The sequence below is a fragment of the Gobio gobio genome (assembly GCF_949357685.1).
Source record: "Gobio gobio genome assembly, chromosome: 13".
NCBI lineage: Eukaryota > Metazoa > Chordata > Actinopteri > Cypriniformes > Gobionidae > Gobio > Gobio gobio.
The window spans coordinates 47,991,397-48,015,015 of NC_137106.1; the positions used below are offsets into that span (position 1 = coordinate 47,991,397).

Sequence of the window (23,619 nt, forward strand, 5' to 3'; positions counted from 1 at the left end):
TTTCCTTTTGATTTTTGGGAGAAATTAGAATTACAAAAAACATTGCTAGTGTTCCATTGCTTCAAATTCAAACTTGTTGATGTTTGTGTAGTGTTCGGTATCATGCGGCTCTGGGAAACAGATGCGAGATGTAGTGTGTGTGGGTTCAGACGGAGCTTCTCTGGAAGACTATGCATGTGGGACTCAACCAAAGCCACCCAAGACACAGGACTGTGAGATGCCCGTCTGCAGGAGCCCCATTGGCTGGCATATAGGAGACTGGGGCCTGGTGAGCAATAACCCACACCTTATGTACAGACCAACCTTTGGTAATGCATACTCCCTCCCTCTTGATTATATATAACATAACCTTACCTGCTCTCTCTCAAGTGCTCTAAGAGCTGTGGCTCGGGGCTTCGGGAACGGCAGGTGATCTGTTCAGACAGACAGAGGAACCTCTACAGGGTAGAGGAGTGCCAGGCCAATCCCAAACCTCCTACCGTTGAAAGCTGCAACGCCCAGCCTTGTTACAGGCCTCAGGGTACACAACACCTCTCCACATCACACATGCGCATCCGCACATTCATTTGAGCCTTATATATGCTCCCCACATTTCCATTCATGGTAACTGACAAATGTTTACTTGGCTATCTAAATGGGGACATTGCATAGACTTCTGTTGTTTTTCTGTACTGGTAGTTATAAATACTATAAACTAACCCTAATAGAAACCTTTCAGCATTTTTACAATTTAAGAAGAAAAAAAAGTTTTACAAATGAGGACATCCCCAAAGGGAGGTTTTTGGATATTTTGTCACGTTTCACTCACTTCTGGGTATATTTTTTGTTTAGTTTCTAAATTACTGCATAACAGTCTCAACAAACACGATACATCATCACAAAAAAATGTTTACTGACTTCTTTAGAGTTTGATGATTCTTACAGAATGATTTCAGAAGGATCATGTGACACTGAAGACTGAAGTAATGATGCTGAAAATTCAGCTTTGGTCACAGAAATAAATTACATTATACAATATATTCACATAGAAAACAGTTATTTTAAATTGTAATAATATTTCATAATATTACTATTTAGGGCCCGAGCACTGATGGTGTGAGGACCCTATTGGAATTGCTCTGTCTATTATTATTATTCTCTGAAATTAATCGCATTTTTGAGGGCCTGAACATGCTCGAAAACTCATTAAACTTTGCACACGCATCAGAAGTGGTGAAAATCTACATAATGCAAAATAGCTTGATATCACCACCTACAAAATTTCAATTAAGCGCCATTCGCGCTACATTTCATGTCAAGTATGAAATTCGGTAGACACATGTAACAGCCCAATACCTACAAAAAAGTCTCTGGAAGCAAAATCTGAAAACCAACAGGAAATCAGATATTTTGAATTTTCTCTGCAAATTTTTTGCACTTTTTGCCATTTCCAGACGTTGTACTTTAACAAACTCCTCCTTGAGATTTAATCAGATCAACATCATATTTGGTCAGTCTAATCTTAAGGCCTTGGTGATGTTAAATTGTGAAGATCTTGAGTTTTCGCTGAAGGGTGTGTCCGTGGCGGCCTGACAAAATCTGATATTTTGCCATGAAACAGGAAGTTGTTGTAACTCAGGCATACAATGTCCGATCTGCCCCAATCTGCACAAGTTTGATAAGAGTCCTGGCCTGAAGACATCTACATGCCAATATTCAGTTAGTCATAGGGTCACCTGCTGGCAACAGGAAATGGCATGCTGTACACTATAATTTGCTCCCAGAAAGTCCCAAAACATGCTAGAAACACATTAAATCAAGCAAAACTTGGCTAAGTGCTAATGTATGTGATTAACACCACAAAAGAGGAAGTTGTGGCCTGAAGACATCTACATGGCAATATTCAGTTACAGTCAAAGCACCACCTGCTGGCAGAAGGAAGTGTGGCACATCCAAATGACTTTGCTGTATTTCTCCTATATTTACCCGCTTAAATGCATCTTGCTCACTATTCGCTGTTTTCCTGAGGCCATCGTGTGGCGGTGGCCCGGGTGCGAGGGCCCTTTCATCGCTGCTTGTTTTATTGTATTTTTGATTAAGTAAATGCAACCTTGGTCAGCGGAAGAGCCTTCTTTCAAAAGAGATGTACAGAACTCTCAAGTGTTTAAATGGGTTTGTTTCAGATTATCTATTAATCTCTCTCTCTCTCTCTCTCTCTCTCTCTCTCTCTCTCTCTCTCTCTCTCTCTCTCTCTCTCTCTCTCTCTCTCTCTCTCTCTCTCTCTCTCTCTCTTACATTGGTATGAACAGAGGTGCCCAGCATGCAGGACCCAACAGGTCACGATAACACCGTTCATGGCTTCCTGCCGTATGTCCTTGAGGATCCCTCACCAGGTTTGTTTCTGAAATAGTTGGCATCTTTCCACCCATACATGGCATACTTTTGTCTCATTGTTAGGATGATCTTGATCTGGGACCGGATGTATAAAACGTCTCAAAAATGCTCTTGAGAATAGGCTTATGCTTTAACTTAAGTGTCAACAAATTCTTAGTAAAAAAGTTGGACTTGTTTAAGAGTAGGAGCTATTCATAAAATAAGCTAAAAGCAACTTTCAGCAAAGTCTAAGACTCTTAGTAAAACTGCGTAGGAGACTGGCACAGGCCAGAACGAAATTATTGAAAAAAATTATTTTTGTTTGTTTTTGCACACAAAACTATTCTCATCGCTTCATAAAATTAAGGTTGAACCACTGGTGCCACATGGACTATTTTAACGATGTCTTTACTACCTTTCTGGACCTTGAAAGTGATTCAATTCATTGCTGTCTATGGAGAGGTCAGAGAGACCCCGGATTTCATCAGAAATATCTTCATTTGTGTTCTGAAGATGAACAAAGGTCTGGAACGACATGAGGGTGAGGAATTAATGACAGAATTTTCATTTTTGGGTGAACTAACCCTTTAACTCCACCACCTCAGGGTATAGCCTTCAGCCCATTCCTCAGTAGGATCTGGTGCTAGTTTGTAAAGTGTGCACAACCGCAGACCTCCCTGATGGTTTATGTAGGAGACCTCAGATGTGTTTTCTCTCTGGACAAGCACAGGCTGGCCCCTCATGCCTGGGAGGAAGTGTTTCAGAAAGCTAGAAAGACAGCAATTATCTCCACACAATTTATGTGCCAAGAAAGACGATCACCTGTCCACAGACCTTGAGTTGAGCATCCTTCGAGGATCGCAATCCAGGTTTTTTTTTCGCAGACCTTTGAAATCTGTCTGCAACAGCAAAATCCAGCCAAAAGTCGTGTAGTCTGAGCTTGCCTTTAGCCAACGTTCTGGCACAGGACTGAGCTCACAGGGAGAATAAAGAAAGAAAGAAATGAGGAGGGCAACAAGGGAGAGCCGGTGGGGCAAATAAATATATTCAGGTAGCAAGAAGGGCAGGGTTAAGACAATAGACAGGACTGAGCACATGGCACATAGAAACAAACATGACAAGCCATGTGCTCACACCAAACCTGACAAAACAACAGCACATGGCCAGTGAACACAAGCCATGTGCTCAAACAAACGCAGAACAGCACAAGAAAGCACAACGGCATACTCCGGGGTTAAAGTGGGCCAGAATGGTCCTGCATTCCGGCACCTCAGATAAATTAATAAATGAATAGTTCCAGCAGTCGCAGCGCGAGATCAGCTGGATCGTCTCACGCACAGTTGACAAACTCATTCACCACTTTCGCCGCTCTATTGAAGTGATAATGAGCGCCAGGCAGTCGCATTATCCATTTGAATACAAGCACAGCATCATGTGTACAGTAAAGGCTCTGTGGCGAAACTAGCTGAACAAAACTGAATAGCGCCGACCATGTAAACGGAAGTGTTGAGGTAAACTGCCTACATGACTGTAATCATGACATGGCCGTAGCCAGCTATGAGGTCGCCGTGGTCCAGACCTCTGTATTTTTGTATATAATAAATGTTGCAAAATAATTCCATCAGATTAGGCATAAGATAATGAATGTGTATGTAAATAGTGTGAATTAATTTATTAAACATTAAACATGAAATGAGGAGAGAGCAGGTATGACGGATAATCTACTGCCCACTAACATGGTTTTAAAGACTATTTACTAATCTTTTTTTATTTGCCTCAACCATCTTAAAATGCACATATATAGATCAGAGAAATCAAAATTTTCTTGGGAAACCATGACCCCCGAGTTCCCCTAAATAGCTCAAATTTGGGATCTCACTGGTTTTAACTCCTTAAGGCAGTTGTGTATGCTCGAAAGTTGTTGCTGTTTCTGGAAACCTGTTTGCTTTGACCTCATACCTGGAGTTAATGTGTTGCAGCCTGGCATATTTATATATAGTACTTATTATTAAAATTGAATACTCAGACAGAATATACTTATTGTATCTCTGTACTTTGACGTTTTTTTTATTATTTTTTTTAAACGAATTATTTTTGTGGTAGAAAACGTTGTGGCACCAAAATCGGCTAATATCTGGCCCCAGGGCCCTATGTGTTCTTAATACAGGCCTGTGGAGTTAAAAGGACAAATCAAGTCACAGTATCAGTCAATCTGGGAGCTACTTTGACTGGATGTGAGAATAGCCACAATATTTGGACCATCATACGTTGTTTTTGTTTCTTATATTTTATGATACCGCAAAACTTTTGATTCTGCATTTTGACATTTGACTCTGCAACAGGTCTATCTAGGTTGTGATTTATTTCTGTTGTAGTTGTGTCCAGCCATTTTGGTGTGTTAAATTTTAATCAGTTTCGGACTTTCCATTTTTATTTATGTTTGAATTTACATTATGAAAAACAAGGTTGTGTCCCATATTGTGGTGGTCTGCAATTTTAACATAGTATCGTCATCACTCAGTGTAGAATAGATGTAGATAGACCAAAATAAAACCATTAAAATATCAAGTAAATAAGTATTGTGAGTGATTTTTCCCTGTTGCACCTACACAAAATTCCCTGCCAAATCCCACTTTAACCACTGCGCGTACTACATAGAAAACTATTACACAAGAACACCTGGCCAATGAAAACATAATCCAGGCGCTCTACAAAACACATGAGACATGATGAGTGAATGAACACTCAACACGTGGGCTGTCAACAAGAGACAAAACATGGAGATTGAATGTCCGAACCCTGACACTGAACCAAAACCGAATTAGACAGAAGTGTCAGGATATGTTGTAACACCACACTCTGCACATACAACATATTATGGTGACAAATAAGTATATGCCACGAGCAAACTCGGAACCGCACGCACACAATGACAAAACAGTAGGAGTTTCAGCTCACCAAACAAGAATTAACCAGACCAAAGTGAAAGAACCCTGACACAAAAGTACATATCATTGGGTTAAGACATTAGGTTTTCCTAATTATAAAATTTGACAGATCTGATCAAATTCGTTTAGGGTAATAACGTGGTGTTTAAAAGATGTGACCCATACATTTAATCAAACACTTTTCGTTTTTATGAAGAAGCTCTTTGTCTGCAGGAAACATTTAATAAGGTGCTTGTTATTTTTTATTATCTAACACAACAGAAACTCCTCAAAACAATGCAGTCCACAATCCTCATGGCTCAACTCTCACCCCTCACTGTAGCCAGACTCACTATGGCTGCTGTCCTGATGGAAGTACCCCAGCCAGTGGACCACAGCGCCAAGGCTGTCCCCAGGACCATGGCCTAGAATCATGCACATGGAGCAGGTACACGAGGACTTGGATGAGTTTATTTCAGACACTAATTTGAGATACATTTATATGTCTAAAACACACAAAAAAGGCTGGTTTCTCAATATAATCCCAATCCTTAACAATATTTGAGGCACAATGCTTATTGTCCTACATGAAATAATGTGACTTTCGTACCTTACAACCAGGGCTCTGAACCGGTTCAAGGAACGAAAACGAAAACCGGAAACGAACGAAATTTTAAGAGGAACAAAAACGGAAACGAAATCAAAATCAATTTGAATCGTTCTGAACAGAAACGTTAATTTGAAATGACCATTAACCGGTTAATAACGTTAGTTTATCGTTCTCTTTAATATTTTAATTTTGCAGTGACCAATCATGAACAGCATGTGACGTTGACGGATCAAGCGTGAGTGAAATGCCCGCGCACCATCATCTATGAATCTACCGGTAACGCAAGTCAGTGTAGAGCGCACGCATTTTCATGCCTCAAGTACATTTCTTTCCCTGCTGAGGTCTACAATGAATGTGCAGGTATTGGAGGACATTCTTTTCGAACGTTTAAATAAGCAGAACGGACTTTAAACTCAAATAGTCTGATTTAGGCTGATTTAGTTTATGGATTTTGTTTAAGCCTGTCCAAGTAGGTTACTAGCATCTATCAAACATTTTTCCTATAGTCTTTCAGATTGCCAATACAGGACAGGTCAATGTTTTCTATAGACGGTTGATGCTTCGTATTAAATGGTATGTTATATTGCATTAAATGATCAAGCTTTATTAGCTGACTGAATTTGATTATGTGATGCAAGAACGTGTTGCGCAGTGTTTGCTTTGAAATTACCAGTTGACGGTGCATTAAAAGAGCAATGGTTATCCAGTTTATTTATTCTTTATTCATGCATTTTTTAAAACAAGTCGTGTTGAAAAAAAGTTATGTACAAAGAATGTTATCACTCTTCTGAAAATAATTAGGCATTAGAGGCCACTTTCGATTGTCTAACGCTCCATTAAAACAGGTCCGCTGTTTATGCCTTGTAATTAATCCATGTATTTCTGGTTTTAAAAATGTTATTAAATAAATATTCAAGTTTAATTACCATGGGGCCCTATTTTAACGATCTGAAACGCAAGTGTCAAAGCGCGAAGCGCAAGTAACTTTGTGGGCGGGTCTCGGCGCTGTTGCTATTTTCCCGGCGGGATAAATGGCTCTTGCGCCCGGCGCAAATCTAAAATGGGTTGGTCTGAAGTAGCTTCATTATTCATAGGTGTGGTTTGGGCGTAACGTGAATAAACCAATCAGAGCGTCATCCAACATTCCCTTTAAAAGCAGGTGCGCAAGTTCCATTATGGATTGCTATTATTATGGCGTATTTACCAGGCGCACGCCAGGAGCGGTTCACAGCCGAGGAGACTGATGTGCTTGTAAGAGCAGTGAAAGACAGAGAAGTGAAGTTGTAATGTTGTACATTATGGTAAAGGTGATTTCACAGTCTTTTTTTTTTTCAGTCTTTCAGTTTTTTCAGTTTTTCAGTCGATTTTTTTTCCTGGTTCTTGACGGACAAACCAATTTGTCAGATGTCCTTATATACATATTGTCTTGCCACTATTGGGCAAACAGGTCTTATCCTTAATTATTACAATTAGCCTGAATCATTTGTAAGCTAGATTTATGCCTATTTTTTCACATCTTCGTGGCACACCACAATGATTTCCGTCATCTCATGTGTTAATATTTTTTTAGTGTAACAATTTATGATTTGCAAAAATAACTGTTGCATCTGTGTAGATTACATGAGCAAAGTGTATGCGCGTTGTGCACGCTATACATTATGGTCAAGCATGCGCCCTTAAAATAGCATAATGAACAACGCGCAGCGCGCCACTGACTTTAGACTAGGTTTTTTCTGGTCAGTGGCGCAATTGTTTAATGGAACAGCAAAATAGCACCAGGGATTGTTTGCGCCGGAACACGCCTCCTTTTTTGCGCTGAACCGCCCAGGGAGCGCAAGTTCATTCACTAGTTTAGCGACGTGCTTCTGTGGAGGGAAAAGCGCGCTTTGCGCGGGTGCAAAATAGGAATGACACATGCGTCGGTGTACAAAGTCAATTGCACTGGGTGCAAGATAGGGCCTCATGTGTTATATTATTATTGAGTGAAAATAAGTCTATTTATACAAATTTGTTTAAAGTATAGGCTTAATTAAAATAACGTTATTAACCGGTATTTTTTCATATCAAACCGTTTTCGGAACAGTAATGTTTATTGAGGAACGCAAAAACGGAAACGCTATAATATCGTTTCTGCTCGGAGTGAACCGATTGATATTTTTTTCCTTTTTAAGCCCTGCTTACAACTATGTGTTTTACCAGAAATGTAATGCAAATGCATATGAACACTTCTCTCAGGTACGGCTGTTGTCATGATGGTGTGACCATAGCCCAAGGCCCCAACAAGGAGGGCTGTCCAGATTCCTGGCCACACTGGACTCCAACAGTGAGTGTTCCATTTGCGGACATAAAATTGGGCTGGAATGATCCAGACCAGTGTTAAAGTCACTATGTTCCTGTCCAGTTATTGCCTGTTCCATTTTGTTTCCATTTAGCAATTGTACTAAGAAGCTCCTTCAGTTTTCATTACAGTAAGCAGGGGTGTCAGACTGGGGGTAAACCAGTACTGATTACCAGGGCCCCAAGGAGAGAGAGAGCCCTTGAAAAGTCTGGAATATTCAGATTGGAGTTATGCACAGGATCAGTATTAGGAGAGAACGAGGAGGGCTCCTTGTCCCCAAGAGGCCCCTAATAAGCAATTGCGACAACACAAAGCCAGCCATCTTAAAGGCTGATTTTGAGCAGAGTTTAGCTCCAGTCACAATAAAAAACACCTGAGCAAGCTCATCAAGGTCTTCAAGGTCACTACAAACTTCAAGGCTGGTGTGTTGGTAGTAAACTCTGCAGGTTTTTCAAGTAAAATCCAAGGTGGCCCTTAAGAAGTCATCATTGCGTTGGAAAGTCATGGGTGTAAACCTTCTCCAGAATATCCTCTGCAGGCCCATACAGGAAGTGGTTGCAATGAGCTTCCAGATACCACCCCCGGGAAACCATAAGGGTGTAAATTCAGTGGAGTAATGCAAAATCGAACTAGATGAAACTAGATAATATGCCACAGAACTAATGAGATCATCCTCCCAGAGAACACTTTTGAGTGTAGCAATGAATGGAACATAACCTCCCAGACGGATGATGACATACATCTTTGGAAGAGAAGTTGGCTGGCAGAAAGTTGCTTTAAAGAAAGCAAGCAGCTTGACTCGATGCCAAAGATCAGCACCATCCAGCCCCTGTGTTCAGAGCAGGTCAACCAAAACAACTACTCCTTAAGACGGTCTCAAAGATGTTCTCACCACATTATTTTTGACCCTTCAAGTTCATGAAAAGATTGGCCTAGTGATTTTCGAGGTCCAACAAGTCTGACTGAGCTTAGTTTTTCAACAGACTTTTCACTTCCTACGTGTGTTCCTCAAGGTTTTGTAATTATATTTGGTGGTCTGGTGTACATGTTCAGAAGGTTGACTGGTTGGAGATTTTGAGGAAATATATCATGTTCTTTTGGCAGTCTTGATCTTAAATTGCATTATATAGAGTTTATAAGATTTGTCTTAGAGCTTTCTTCTTTCTTTCTTAGAGTCTTATTTTAATGAAGTTAATTGGCACCACTTTATGTATATTTTGTTCAGAAACAATTTTTTGTGGAACTGTGAGTTACTTTTGTTATCGGGTTACACTTATTATTGAGACTTTTTGATGTGCTGTTTGCATTTGAATTTGTACACAGGACACCCTCTGAAAGATGTTTTCCTTAATTTCTTGCTCTGTCTTTCTGTTTCTTTTGTTTGTTTTTTTGTATTTTATCTACAAAGTCAGATACCATACCATCTGCACCCACAGACTGCCAAACATCCACCTATGGTTGCTGCTATGACGGTGTGACGGCAGCTGGTGGTACTCATGGGGAGGGCTGCCCGAACCCCCCCACCAATAGTAAGTCACAATATAGACACAATACGTGATCGTCTCTCTTTCCAATACTTTACGAATGTTAATTAGTTGTTTACTTTCAAATGTAGTTGTTGTCCTCACTGAAGAAAAATGTTTTGCACTGTGTCAAAATTAGCTTAAATTGATTTTGATTATTGTATTAATGCATACTGTGATGGTTGTCATATACACTACTGGAGTAATGTATGTATAGTTGAGAATATCCCTGTGTGAATATTGATATTTTTGAGCACATGATATTGATATTTTAGATCAAAATGGGTTCTCAGAGTGTTGGAGACCATGTTGTAGTCATAGGAGTAAGTTGCGGGTGGGACATGTCTCCACCACTTTTTGCCAGGGTCAATATTGTCCCCACAACTCTTCACACAGACTAGCGCTTCGATCTAGGAGACTCTCTATTTGTTCTGGTGAAATCACAGAACAAAATGCACACAAACATGTCCCTGCTCTTGATATACAATCAGTGGTGACCATCTTTGGTTTTAATGGAAAAAAAATAAACTACAAGGGTGGGTTAGAACCCAGAACTTTTGACACGCTTAACAAAAGTTCTACCACCAGACTTTTAGGACACACAAACATTAAGGGCCCTATTTTAAAGATCTGAGTGCATGGTCTGAAGCGCACGGCACAGGTGAATTTAGGGCATGTTTTAATCCACTTTTGTCATCTCATCTCCCATTCCCTTTAAAAGCCAGTAGTGCTTGCACCATGGCGGATTCGCTATTTACATGGAGGAATTAGCAGAGCGGAAAAACTGAACGCTACTCCTGAGAGGAATCCTTTTATTTTTTAATATTCAAAATTGTTTGTGTGCTGCTGCGCGTGCGTCCCTGTGTGTGTAATAATCCGAGTGTACAGGGAGTGCAGAATTATTAGGCACGTTGATTTTCTGATCATATTTTTTTTCCAGGCACATTTGACCAATTCCAAACCACAGTAATCCTAATAACTACTATTGATTTAGTATTTAATAATGTATAAGTGATATATAATTGTTCATGAAGGCTGGAAATGAAAAACACCTTATATTCAGGTGTGCAGAATTATTAGGCATGTTTTCTTTTACAGATAAATTGAGCCAAAAAAGAGATTTACCTCAGACTGAAAAGTCAAAAAGTATTAAATGCCCATGAGAAGGATGCAATACTAATGCAATACTAGACATTGCAGTTAAGGCGTGACCATTGGACAGTGAAATGCTCGTTGGGTCAGCAGGATCTGACAAAAACATGTGGCGGAGAAAAGACACCTGTTAACTGCAAAAGAATTAAGAATTAAGGTGAAGAATTAAGGGTGAAACCATCAGGAACCCTTTAGTCTCCAGCGCCACCATTTTCCAGAGCTGCAACCTACCTGGAGTCTCCAGAAGTGCAAGGTGTCAGGATCTCAGAGACTTCAGTTAGGTAAAGAATCCTAAAAAATGACCCCCACTAGATAAGAATCATAAGCTGAAGTGTTGTAAAATACATGAAGAAGGTTTTTTTATAGGCTTTATAGGTTTTATAGGTTGAGAATGACTCTTGAAGGACCAGCACCACATCCTCTAGTACCACTGTTTGAAGAATTCATCTGCCAGAATCTGGCCGTACGTTTTGGGAGTTCATTTTTAGTCCATCTCTGCAAAACGGACTTCAGAATTCTTCAAACAGTGGTACTAGAGGATGTGGTGCTGGTCCTTCAAGAGTCATTCTCAACCTATAAAACCTATAAAGCCTATAAAAAAACCTTCTTCATGTATTTTACAACACTTCAGCTTATGATTCTTATCTAGTGGGGGTCATTTTTTAGGATTCTTTACCTAACTGAAGTCTCTGAGATCCTGACACCTTGCACTTCTGGAGACTCCAGGTAGGTTGCAGCTCTGGAAAATGGTGGCGCTGGAGACTAAAGGGTTCCTGATGGTTTCACCCTTAATTCTTCACCTTAATTCTTAATTCTTTTGCAGTTAACAGGTGTCTTTTCTCCGCCAAATGTTTTTGTCTGACCCTGCTGACCCAACGAGCATTTCACTGTCCAATGGTCATGCCTTAACTGCAATGTCTAGTATTGCATTAGTATTGCATCCTTCTCATGGGCATTTAATACTTTTTGACTTTTCAGTCTGAGTTAAATCTCTTTTTTGGCTCAATTTATCTGTAAAAGAAAACATGCCTAATAATTCTGCACACCTGAATATAAGGTGTTTTTCATTTCCAGCCTTCATGAACAATTATATATCACTTATACATTATTAAATACTAAATCAATAGTAGTTATTAGGATTACTGTGGTTTGGAATTGGTCAAATGTGCCTGGAAAAAAAATATGATCAGAAAATCAACGTGCCTAATAATTCTGCACTCCCTGTACGTGCGTTGTGCACCGCCTATAGGTGCATAGTACTTGAGCCGCGTTTCCACCGCAGGAACTTTCCCCAGGAACCAGGGTCTAAAGGAAGTTCTGGGTAAATGTTTCCCCCTCCGAACGGCCCTGCTCCCGAGGTGGTACTTTTTCAAAGTTCGGGAACTTTCGGGGTGGGACTTGGGCGCTGAACATGCTGATTGGTTGAGTTCACTCAGCATTTTATTTCAACCGGCATTTTTAAAAGTCTTGCGAGGTTCGTTCTGCGTTCAGTAAATATCAGTCTTGCTCTTTCTGTCCAATGGCGTGCGTTCGTCTCAGCCATCGCACGGTCCATGTCCGTAATAGCTGATAATAACATACGTTGTCTTATTTTAAATCTAGCTTTACGAGCTTTCAGAATACGCTTTAGTATCAGTGCTCGTCTCTTTTCCACAGTTTTGTTAATGACCTCTTATGTAAACCAATACATAACCAGCAAAAGCAGCACAACTTGAATCTCCTCCATACTTATTGTTGTTGCAGACAGTGTCGCGCAAAAATTATTACTGTCCGTCGCTGACTGGGAGGAGCAGCCGCGCGCAGTCCTACATCACCGGACTAATTTGCCTAATCTTCACGGTACTTTAGACCGCAGTGGAGATGCAGACAGTTGCAGGTCTGGGGTGAAAGAAGTTCCTGTAAAAAAAGTTCCTGGTACAAATTGTTCCGGGTAATTTCGGTGGAAACGCGGCATAACACACCCTTTAAATAACACTAAAAATAGTGCGTCAATGGCGCAGTCTTTTTCAGTTCCTCAAAATAGCAACGCACCAACAATGCTCATGAACACACCTGGTTTTCGGACCAGCACGCCCATGGGTGAACAGATGGGCGCCGGTGCATTTGCTATTTAAACAATGTGGCGCTGGACGTGAAAATGCTAACTGCGTCGGGCTGAAACTAGCAAAAAACACTTGCGTCGCGCCTAGTGTCGCATTACGCCGGGTGTATGATAGGGCCCTAAATGCAGATCAATGTATTTTTTTTTCACTCTCAGAACTAACTATATATTGGATTATAATAGATATAAAGATGAAACTATCACAACAAACGAGTTCTGTGTCGATCATTTAACTCAATGTACTCTTGATACCCCCTTCTCCACCCCCAACACACACACACTCCTGTCCAACTCACTTTTAAAAAAAAGGTAACGCCAATGGTTGTAGTCAAGACCAGCTCATTTGAGTCTGAGGCAAGTTTGAGACCAGAAGAAGGTTGAGTCCAAACGGATTTGAGCAAGACCAAGACAATGAAATACTCAGCTCTTCTGGTCTTGGTCTTGACTTGGACTGATCAAGACCACAACACTGGTGTTTGAGGAAAGTTGCTCACCTAACACATTGACATATTGCGTATTGTCTCTTACCCATTTGCCCCTTCAGCACAGCATACTCTGTCTTGTGATCTACCCCATGCGGTCGGGCCATGCGATCAGTGGGCGTCCCGTTACTACTATGACCGCTCTACCTCGCGCTGCCTGCACTTCTGGTATGGTGGCTGCAATGGCAACAGCAACAACTTCGCCTCAGAGGAGGAATGCCAGAAGATGTGCCTAAGATCGGAACTAAGCCAGCGGGACCAGGCGCATGTCTTGCAGCACGGTGAACGGGTCTTCCCTGCACATATCCATCTCAGTTCTAGCGGTGCGACCCACGCGCACCGGGCTCACCGGCTGGCCCCCAGTGCCATGCAGCAGAGCAGCCCTGCTGCCAGGTAAGATTCTCCGACTTGCCCTGGATCGCTCTGCTCCTCTCCCAGGCCCAATCCCAATCCCCTGCAAGTTCTCTTTTGCTGTCTGCCCTTCACACCCTGCTCAAGAGCCAAGAGAGGAGCCTGCGGGACATGCACAGAGACTTACATAGGCGTGTTAAATGCATATGCTTTTTACATGCACAAAGGTAGTGATAGTGAGCATTGCTTCACTAACAGCAATTCAGCATATGTACACACAGGATCCAAAATTAACTTGCCACATCTTCCAATGGTGAATGAAAATATCATGACCAGACTTTTGTCCTCAATTTTGTCCACACACCATCATTTACAGGCATATTTTTCTTCTGGTGAGTTAATGTGAGGAATATATGTGTTTATATATGTGGCATCATTTGGAGTAGTGGAGAAAAAGAAAAACTTGAAGCATCCTAGATAAACGTACAGTATGACAATACAATTTCAATGTTTGCATGTCTTTGATTGGAATCGCTCGCAATCAGTGAGTTTGACTTAAACCAGGTGTGGTGTTAATTTTGGACCATGTGTACACACTCGTAACACATCATCTAAAACACATTTGTCTGGCAATTTTAATGCAGTTTAATGCCATTTGATGTATTATGACTTGCCTCACGCTTCTTAATCATACTAATCTACTGCATCAACATACACTCTCACACACAACCTATAGAAGTTGACAGCCCTCACTGTGACGTTTTGGACATTGCTGTGCTTTTGGGACTGGCTTATTTGCCCTGACGCAGACTGTTAACCTCCTTTCTCTGTTGCTTTTAGTTTTGTTTAGTTTAGTTTTAGGGTTTTAGTTTACCTCCCCTTCCCATCCCCAGGTCTGTGTGTGGCACATGATTTCATTACAGTGTGACTAATAAAATCTGCTGTGGGGTCCCAGTCATCCGTGACCATCTCTGTGTGTGTCTCCCAAGTCCTGCCCTTACAATGTAGCTGTAGGATGATCCAAGTAGACTGTAAATGTGAAACAGGATGTTGTAGAGTAGAACACTTCACCTTTAAGGCCCTGATATACTCATGGTGAAGTTTTCCTTCGTTGCTTAGCAGTAAAAAGAAGCTTAAAATTCCTGCTGCACTCTTTCCTCTCAATAACAAAATAAACATAAAAATGGTCAGAAAGCATCTAATTATGGCGATGTGGATATGTTTGCATGAGCTCTGCAATTCAGCTCTCCAGTCACGTCTCGTCACATTTATTGTATAGCACTTTATACAAGAGATTGATCTAAAGGAACACGCCGACTTTTTGAGACTTTGGCTTATTCACCGTATCCCCCAGAGTTAGATAAGTCCATACATACCACACTCATTTCCGTGCGTGCCATAACTCTGTCTGACGCACCCACCGCTAGCCTAGCTTAGCACAAAGACTGGAGGTAAATGGCTCCAGCTAGCCTACTGCTCAATAAGTGACAAAATAATGGCAACATTTTCCTATTTACATGTTGTGATGTGTGTAGTTACATCGTGTACTAAGACTGACGGAAAATGAAAAGTTGTGATTTTCTAGGCCGATATGGCAGGAACTATACTCTCATTCCTGCGTAATAATCAAGAGCTTTGCTGCCATACCATTGGTGCAGCGCCGCAATGATATTACACAGCACCTGAAAATAGTCCCCAGCGCTCTCTGTTTAAGCAGGTTGTCACATTGGTTATGTTGACGGAAGTTAGCCTATACACATCACAGCATGTAAATAGGAAAATGTTGGTGTTATTTTGTCACTTATTGAGCAGTAGGCTTGCTGGAGCCGTTTATCTCCAGTCTTTGTGCTAAGCTAGGCTAGCGGTGGGTGCGTCAGACAGAGTTATGGCATGCACAAAGATGAAACTGGTGTGTATGGACTTGGGGGATACGGTGAATAAGCTAAAGTCCCAAAAAGTCGGCATGTTCCTTTAAAGAAGAAGCTTTACAGTGTTAAACATGTAAAATCAGTGTCATTTTAGATTAGTAGTAAAACTTCAGTTTCTTCTATAAAGCAGCTCTCCTGTGTGTTCATTTTTTTGTTACTTGAATCTGACCTCGATAGACAGAACAAAAGAAATTAACCAAAGATTTGAGCGTCAAAAGATGTAGCGCGTCTGAACCACACCCACCATTAACATAAAAAAGGTGTTTACCAGCCAAAGCGCACCTTTCCAGGAAGTTCACTTTGGCAGGCTGCGAACTCCGAACGAATCTTATTTAGACCTCACACCAGTTAATTTTTCGATTTCGCTTAGAGTATATCGGGGCCTTTATGCTTGCTGTGATTTCGCCAAGTGTTCATCGAACGTCCTTGTTGGTCCTGGAACAAAATTCCAATCAACCAATCAGATTTAGGGCTGATGTTGGGGCCTGATCAACATGATCATCGACCTCTTCTCTCTGAATGTTCCAGAGCCAACAATACATGCTGAACTTTTGACTGCATTCTTGATTTCCTCATCCTAATACTAACACTATGAGCCAGATTTACTAAACACAGACGCAGCTGGATCATTTCCATAATGACCAACACAATCTACCAAGAGCAGCGCAAATTAGCGTCTGGTTTAAGATGTGCTTTTATTGGGCGGTAAATAATGTCTCAAACACCAGTAAACTGATGAGCACAAACCTTAGTAAATCACCTCGCATGATTCATTTAAATACTCTCCTCCCATAAATACTGCGTCTGAAAGGGAAACTCCTACAAATACATATGCAATAAGATCAGCTGCAAAATAACCCTGTTCACACCTTTTCAGCGCTAATTTTGCAGTTTTTTAACACTAAAAGAGGGTTTGAGCTGAAGCAAGCTATTAGTAAATCTGGCTCCAAGTCCTAAATATAATTAAGTATCAAGTAATAAAGTAAGGAATTCTAGTCATCATGTTTATGTACTTGAAGGGCACTTCCAGAAGGCAACACTATTGCTTTCACAAAGGCTGTTGGTGAAGTGGTCAAATGCTTCAAACAATCACTCGTTGTTTCTGACCATCTCATCCTGAGAGGTTAAAACTTGATGCAACTTGCTAAAGACCTTACCCAGGCTTTCAAAACCTTAATTTCCTTTTCTGATTGCCATTGGGAAATATTCCTAATGTTTAAACATACTACAGTAAGCAATATACGGTAAATGAAACAAGGCACAAAGATACAATATTGGACTTAATGTTTTGTCACAGTTTTGCTGTCACTCTATTTGTGTAAAAAAAAAAAATTTTTGTAAGGACAGAAGATTTAGGGGCCATTTTCACAATACAGTTATTTTTGGTTATTCATTTTAGCCCCATTTCCACCGAAATGACCCGGAACAATTTGTACCAGGAACTTTTTTTACAGGAACTTTTTTTCACAGAGACCTGCTACTGTCTGCGTCTCCACTGAGGTCTAAAGTACCGAGAAGATTAGGCAAATTAGTCCAGAGACGTGGGACTGCGCGCGACTGAGATTCAAGCTGTGCTGCTTTTGCTGGTTATGTATTGGTTTACTAAAGAGGTAATTAACAAAACTGCGGAAAAGAGACGAGCACTGATACTAAAGCGTATTCTGAAAGCTTGTAAAGCTAGATTTAAAATGAGACAACGTATGTTATTATCAGCTATTACAGACATTGACCGTGAGATAGCTCAGACGAACGCGCGCCATCGCACAGAAAGAGCAAGACCGACATTTGCTGAACGCAGAACGATCCTCGCAAAAGACTTTTAAAAATGCAGGTTGAAATAAAATGCTGCATGAGCTCAACCAATCAGCATGTTCAGCGCCCAAGTCCCACCCCCTAAAGTTCGCAAGCAGGGACTTTCGGAGGGGGAAATATTTACCTGGAACTTCATTTAGACCCTGCGGTCGAAACACACCGAGTACCAACCCATAGTTCCTAGTTCCTGGGGAAAGTTCCTGCGGTGGAAACACGGCTTTACACAACAACTGCATTTCAGGGTCCTGTTACAGGGGCAACTTTTGAAAACAGGTTTCAAAGTGCAATTTCTTGAAAACAATACCATTATCGTCCCCATGTAAACTACATGGAGAAAACTGTGACGTAGGGGTGTCCGAAACTATAGTGGACGTTATCGAGTGCACTCGTTCTATCCCACAATGCACCACAATAACGAGTATACAGCTGATGTACGCTCAACGGCTGTCTGAATTGACTCGTGAACTCTATTAGTGGACTAATGTAGGGAATAGCTATTGAAGGTTTAGGGGGAGATTTAGGATTCAGCCATAGTGTTTCTTTACAAAGGAAAATCGCCTTCCTTGTGAACGGGGATCGTTTTGACAATGTTGTTGTCTGTACGTGAAAAAAGCAAAGGAAACGCTTTTCCATTTTTTGTAATAATAATAATGATTTGTTACATTTATATAGCGCTTTTCTTGGCACTCAAAGCGCTTTACATGGAAAAGGGGAATCTTCTCAACCACCACCAATGTCTATCACCACCTGGATGATGCGACAGCAGCCATATTGTGCCTCAACGACACCATCTTATTGGTGAAGAGATAATCAGTATATGGGGATTATTAGGAGGCCATTATGGACAGAGGCCAATGGGCAAATTTGGCCATAATGCCGGGGTTACACCCCTACTCTTTTTCCAAAGGACATCCTGGGATTTTTAATGACCACAGAGAGTCAGGACCTCGGTTTAACGTCTCATCCGAAGTCGTCGCATCTTTGTTGTATAAACATACCCTTAATTGAAGACACTTAACATGCCTATCTGAGAGATTGCATTAGAGTGCTGCAGTAAACAAAAATGTTTATGTCTGAATAGGTTAGAAACGTGTTCTCCAGCCTCTTCCTGTGGTCTCTTTTGATTGAATTGTCAAGCATGTTGGGCTGGGGTTGTTCTTTTGGGATCCTGTATTTCAGCTGTAGCCGGTCAAGGCTGATCTTTATGCTTGCTGTGGTGACTGCAACACATGCTTTGCTGATCCCAATAGTACAGCATAAAGTCATTTTTGTTCTCTTCTTTCTTTCTTTCTTTCTTTCTTTCTTTCTTTCTTTCTTTCTTTCTTTCTTTCTTTCTTTCTTTCTTTCTTTCTTTCTTTCTTTCTTTCTTTCTTTCTTTCTTTCTTTCTTTCTTTCTTTCTTTCTTTCTTTTGGCATGTCTGTCTGTCTCTACCCCATCCCTTCTGTCTTTTCCCCCTCCATTCTGTTTCTGTGTCTATTTCCTCTTGCTCTCTGTACTCCTTTGCTTCAGCTTGACAGCTTTAGGTGTGAGTATAGACAAGTCGGAACCCTCCATGGTGGAGGGGTTGGTTGGTCAGCAGGTAGTGTTGCCCTGCAGGGTGACCCCACGGCCCTCCTCCACTGTGCTTGTGGAGTGGAGACGCGACGGTGTCCCAGTTGACCCCGCCAGGTGAGTACCTCCAGCATTTTATATCCTTCTACACTCTTAAAAAGTAAAGGTTCTATATGGAACCTTAAATGGTTCTGTCAGATGCTTCATATATTCTCGGGGTCCCATCACAGGACAATTTTAATTAATTGATTTGATTTTAATTTGATTGAATTTTATGAATTCATTGAACATGAAAGATTTAAGCAATCATTTAAGACATTTCTGCTAGCATAACATTGAATCAAGAACCTCCAGGATTCTATATAGAACCCTATTGAACCTTTTCTCTATGGAATGTATACTTGGTGTATGATATGAATGATTACACATGTAATCTGGATTCACATAATCAGATTTCCAAAAGTTAAGTACTTGCAATTAGAATATATTAAGTTTTAAAATACTCATAATCAGATTACAATTACTTTTTATTGATTAGATGATTACATATTATGATGTATAACTGTGAAATACTGTCTTCATATCCAGTGACCTCCACTACTGTTTCTGAAAATCTGGACAAATGGTTATTAGATTCCCAAACTTTTTTGTCAGCCAAACCCATTTGATCCAAGATATTATTATTTATTTTAAAGGCACAATATGTAAGATTTTTGGATTAAAATATCCAACAACCACTAGAACAGTGTTATATATTTTGTTGACTTGTGTACTTGCATTATCCCAAATGTTTCCAAGAATGTTTAAATCCAGAGAAATAAGCCATTTTAACCAGGATACGGACCGTGTGTGTGCGTCGCCTATCAATGACTTACCCGCGAGCAACAGTTTGGATCATTCATGGACAGAAACGAATGATTGTTCTCCAGCTCAACACAGTTAGTCTTATTGTTTAAATCTGTTGATTTAACGCGAGTATCATGTTTTACCGCCTAATATGATCTCTCTCACTGCAGTGTGAACAAGTGTCTCATAGCAGGCGAGCGAACGCACAGAGTAGCATTATAACATCACTTTAACACACTCAAATGTGTGTTATATGATAAAAAAGCGATGCGTTCCCACACACGCTTGAGCAGAAGCGTAAGCGGTGACTGTGGCAGAATAAAAGCTACGGCAAATCAAGGAGCCATCAAGCTATGCCTTTGTTTTGAAAAAGCGACATCTAGTGGTGAAAAATTACATATTGTGGCTTTAAGTACCACTGAGACAGATATTAGCAAGGTGGCTTTCTCTGGTTTTGAAAATTTTGAATGTTTTTTTTAAATGCACATGTAATTGAATATCTGAGTCCTATTACAATGTTTATAAAAACAGAACTTTCAGAATCTGAAATCAGATGGGATTGATTCGGAATGACGGAAATTAGTGCATGTAAACATAGCTTTTGTGTCATGCTCACTTTTTAGAAAGGTAAAGACTGTAGCTCAACTACACACAAACCTGTAGTAGCTTTTTCACTTTTGGTTGAACTGTTCCTTTACTGTGTCTTTAGTTAAGTCAGATGTTTTGATGAGTAATTCATGATTTACAAAAAGACAAAAGCTGGCAAACCACATCTCCATAAAGAGAAAAAATATTTATTGCACGTTCTCACTAAAAGAGACATATGGTTCTTCATCAGACAATAAAACCATTCCTAAGTAGACCCCTATATACATCAGAGTATTACATCACATGACAGACCACATGACCTCAACAAACATACAATAAATATCCATGTAGAACAATAATAATATCAATGGCATCTAACAGTGGTGAACCGGCGGCAGGGTCATGGGCAGCCAAGGCTCATTGATGCACGTGGGGAGACGATGCATCTCAGTTTGTTGTGTATGGGGCGGCATAGCCGCTGACCAGTGCCCATGCTGACCCCTGTCCATCACCGAAAACACCAACAGTGGCACGTGAGCATCAGAACTGGACCACGGAGCAATGGAAGAAGGTGGCCTGGTCTGATGATCACGTGGATGGCCGGGTGTGTGTGCGTGGCTTACCTGGGGAACACATGGCACCAGGTGCATTATGGGAAGAAGGCGTGGCGGCGGAGGCAGTGATGCTTTGGGCAATGTTCTGCTGGGAAACCTTGGGTCCTGCCATCCATGTGGATGTGACTTTGACACGTCCCACCTACCTAAGCATTGTTGAGACCATGTATAGCCTTTCATGGAAACGGTATTCCCTGGTGGCTGTGGCTCTTTCAGCAGATAATGCGCCGCCACAAAGCACAAATGCTTCAGGAATGGTTTGAGGAGCACGAGTTTGAGGTGTTGACTTGGCCTCCAAATTTCCCAGATCTCAATCCAATCAAGCATCTGTGGGATGTGCTGAACAAACAAGTCCGATCCATGGAGGCCCCACCTCACAACTTACAGGACTTAAAGGATCTGCTGCTATCATCTTGGTGCCAGATACCACAGCACACCTTTAGCACCAACGGGTCAGGGCTGTTTTGGCAGCAAAAGGGGGACCAACACAATATTAGGAAGGTGGTCAGTGTATATCAACCCCGCCCAGTAACCATATCTATCAATGAACTGCTTATTGCAGAAAATTATTATGGCCCTGTGGTGTGCCAACTTTTCCCTTTTTGTGTTTTTTTTTTTTTTGGGTTAAGCTTCTCCTCATTGAGCTTCTTACTTGCTGGATGTGTGCACTTTTTGTCTAACTCTTAATTAATAATGTAGGCATCAGCAGCAGTCAGGTGGCTCTCTGCTGGTGGGTCCCATCACATTGCAGGACTCTGGCTGGTTTCTGTGTGTGGCCACAAAAGACAGTGAGAGAGATCACCGCTACATTTACCTGTCTGTCTCAGGTTAGCTCTATCCTATCTGTTTATGTACTTACTAATCATTCGATGCTTGCAACCATCACTGTTACTATTGATTGCATTCAGGGTTAATGATTTAAACAGACCCTTGACCTATTAAACATTTTCTTAGCTTTTTTCTTACTACTTTCTTGTCTGCCCTTACGAAAAAGAAGTTTATTCAAGTGTGCTATTAGTATACTTCTTTTAAACTGAATATAAGAAAGTATACATACATTCTACTTTTTATGAACGTCTCAAATTGCACTTAAGTATACTTGACGTATACTGACAGAGAGGTCTAAGTATTTGGTCTATACTTGTACTTGAACTTTTGATTGAGATAAACTTAAAAGTATAATTAAGTATTTTAAGTAAACTGTTGTAGTTGTGTTTACTCTTTTGATGCATTTGCCTATTAAATATACATTTTCACATAGTCTTATAAACTTGAAAATATAGATTTATAAAGAAAGTCGATTTGTTCCTAATTCTGAGTATCTTAATGTTTGTGTAGGCTAGTCCACTGGTGGTCGTATAGGATCAATGAATAAAATGAATGAATGAGTCCACTTAGTGCACATAAGAATTTACTTCAAATCTACTTTACTGGCTGGATCCCAAATGGCACGCTAAACCCGCACTTTCGTGACGTAATGGCGCTTTGACTTCCGGCTAAAGTCCTCTGTGTAGCTCGTTGAAGTGCACATCGAGGGCGCATAATGGCCACAAAGGGAGCGCTTGCAAGCACCCTTGTGAAACCTAAAATGATGAATGGGACACGCTACGGTCTCATGGACTTAACGAACACACGCACGCGGCAGCCATTGTAAGTCCACAAGACCGAAAGTGCATATGAAGTGTGCCATTTGGGATTCAGCCACTCCAGCTAAATGTTTTCACTGTTATAATGTAGGGGGGCGCTATTCTTCTCGTAAAGATCAAAACACAGGAGAAGAAAAAGCAGAAACAACTCCCCCCCCCCGGACGGCATGCCAAATACGCATTTAACTTTACTCCATCTAAATTATATATAAGTGTGAACTGGTGAAACAGCATGTAAATCAAAACTGCCTAATGTTACTGAATGAAATATGGAACCCATGAAGAGGAAACTTACAAGTATACTTGCAGTATAAAACTATTAAACTAGTAGTTCACTTCAAAGTATACTATTCATAAACTAAAAATGTACAAGTATTAAAATAGTAAACTACTAGTATACTTATAAGTTCACTTGTAGTACAGATGCAGTACAAATGATAAACGCAGTTATGCACTTTAAAGTTTACTACTGTTACACTCATAGTACACTTAAATGTATACTTTTATATACTTAAAGTGGGCCAATTTAGTCCCAAGCAGTATTGAAATAGTACACTTACAAGTTTACTACTAGTACATTGACATTAGCATACTTACTACATAAAAATACGGAGTGTCTATTTACACCAAGTGCAAATAGAGTGACTAGTGCTATTCGCACTAGCTCTGCCTAACAATGCCTGATTGGGAAAAACAAGATAAAAAAAAGACGTGTGTATCTCAACATCTTCAGTGGTCTAGTCAGTAAAGCATAAGGCTAAAGGATCTTGGTTTTGACGCGATCGACCCGGGTTCGA

The 23,619-nt window shown here is 40.7% G+C and overlaps 1 protein-coding gene across 2 annotated transcripts in view; it reads left to right on the plus strand.

Annotated features, from left to right (window-relative positions):
- The window catches only part of paplna (papilin a, proteoglycan-like sulfated glycoprotein), a 102,368-nt gene that overhangs the window by 64,587 nt on the left and 14,162 nt on the right, over positions 1-23,619 (plus strand). For both annotated transcript variants that reach the window (XM_079832503.1, XM_079832502.1), the window contains 9 exons: positions 92-268; positions 370-520; positions 2,289-2,372; positions 5,562-5,727; positions 8,125-8,212; positions 9,636-9,756; positions 13,548-13,878; positions 19,087-19,245; positions 21,876-22,003. In XM_079832503.1, coding sequence (XP_079688629.1) covers positions 92-268; positions 370-520; positions 2,289-2,372; positions 5,562-5,727; positions 8,125-8,212; positions 9,636-9,756; positions 13,548-13,878; positions 19,087-19,245; positions 21,876-22,003 — 1,405 coding nt within the window. The remainder of the gene's footprint in view (positions 1-91; positions 269-369; positions 521-2,288; positions 2,373-5,561; positions 5,728-8,124; positions 8,213-9,635; positions 9,757-13,547; positions 13,879-19,086; positions 19,246-21,875; positions 22,004-23,619) is intronic.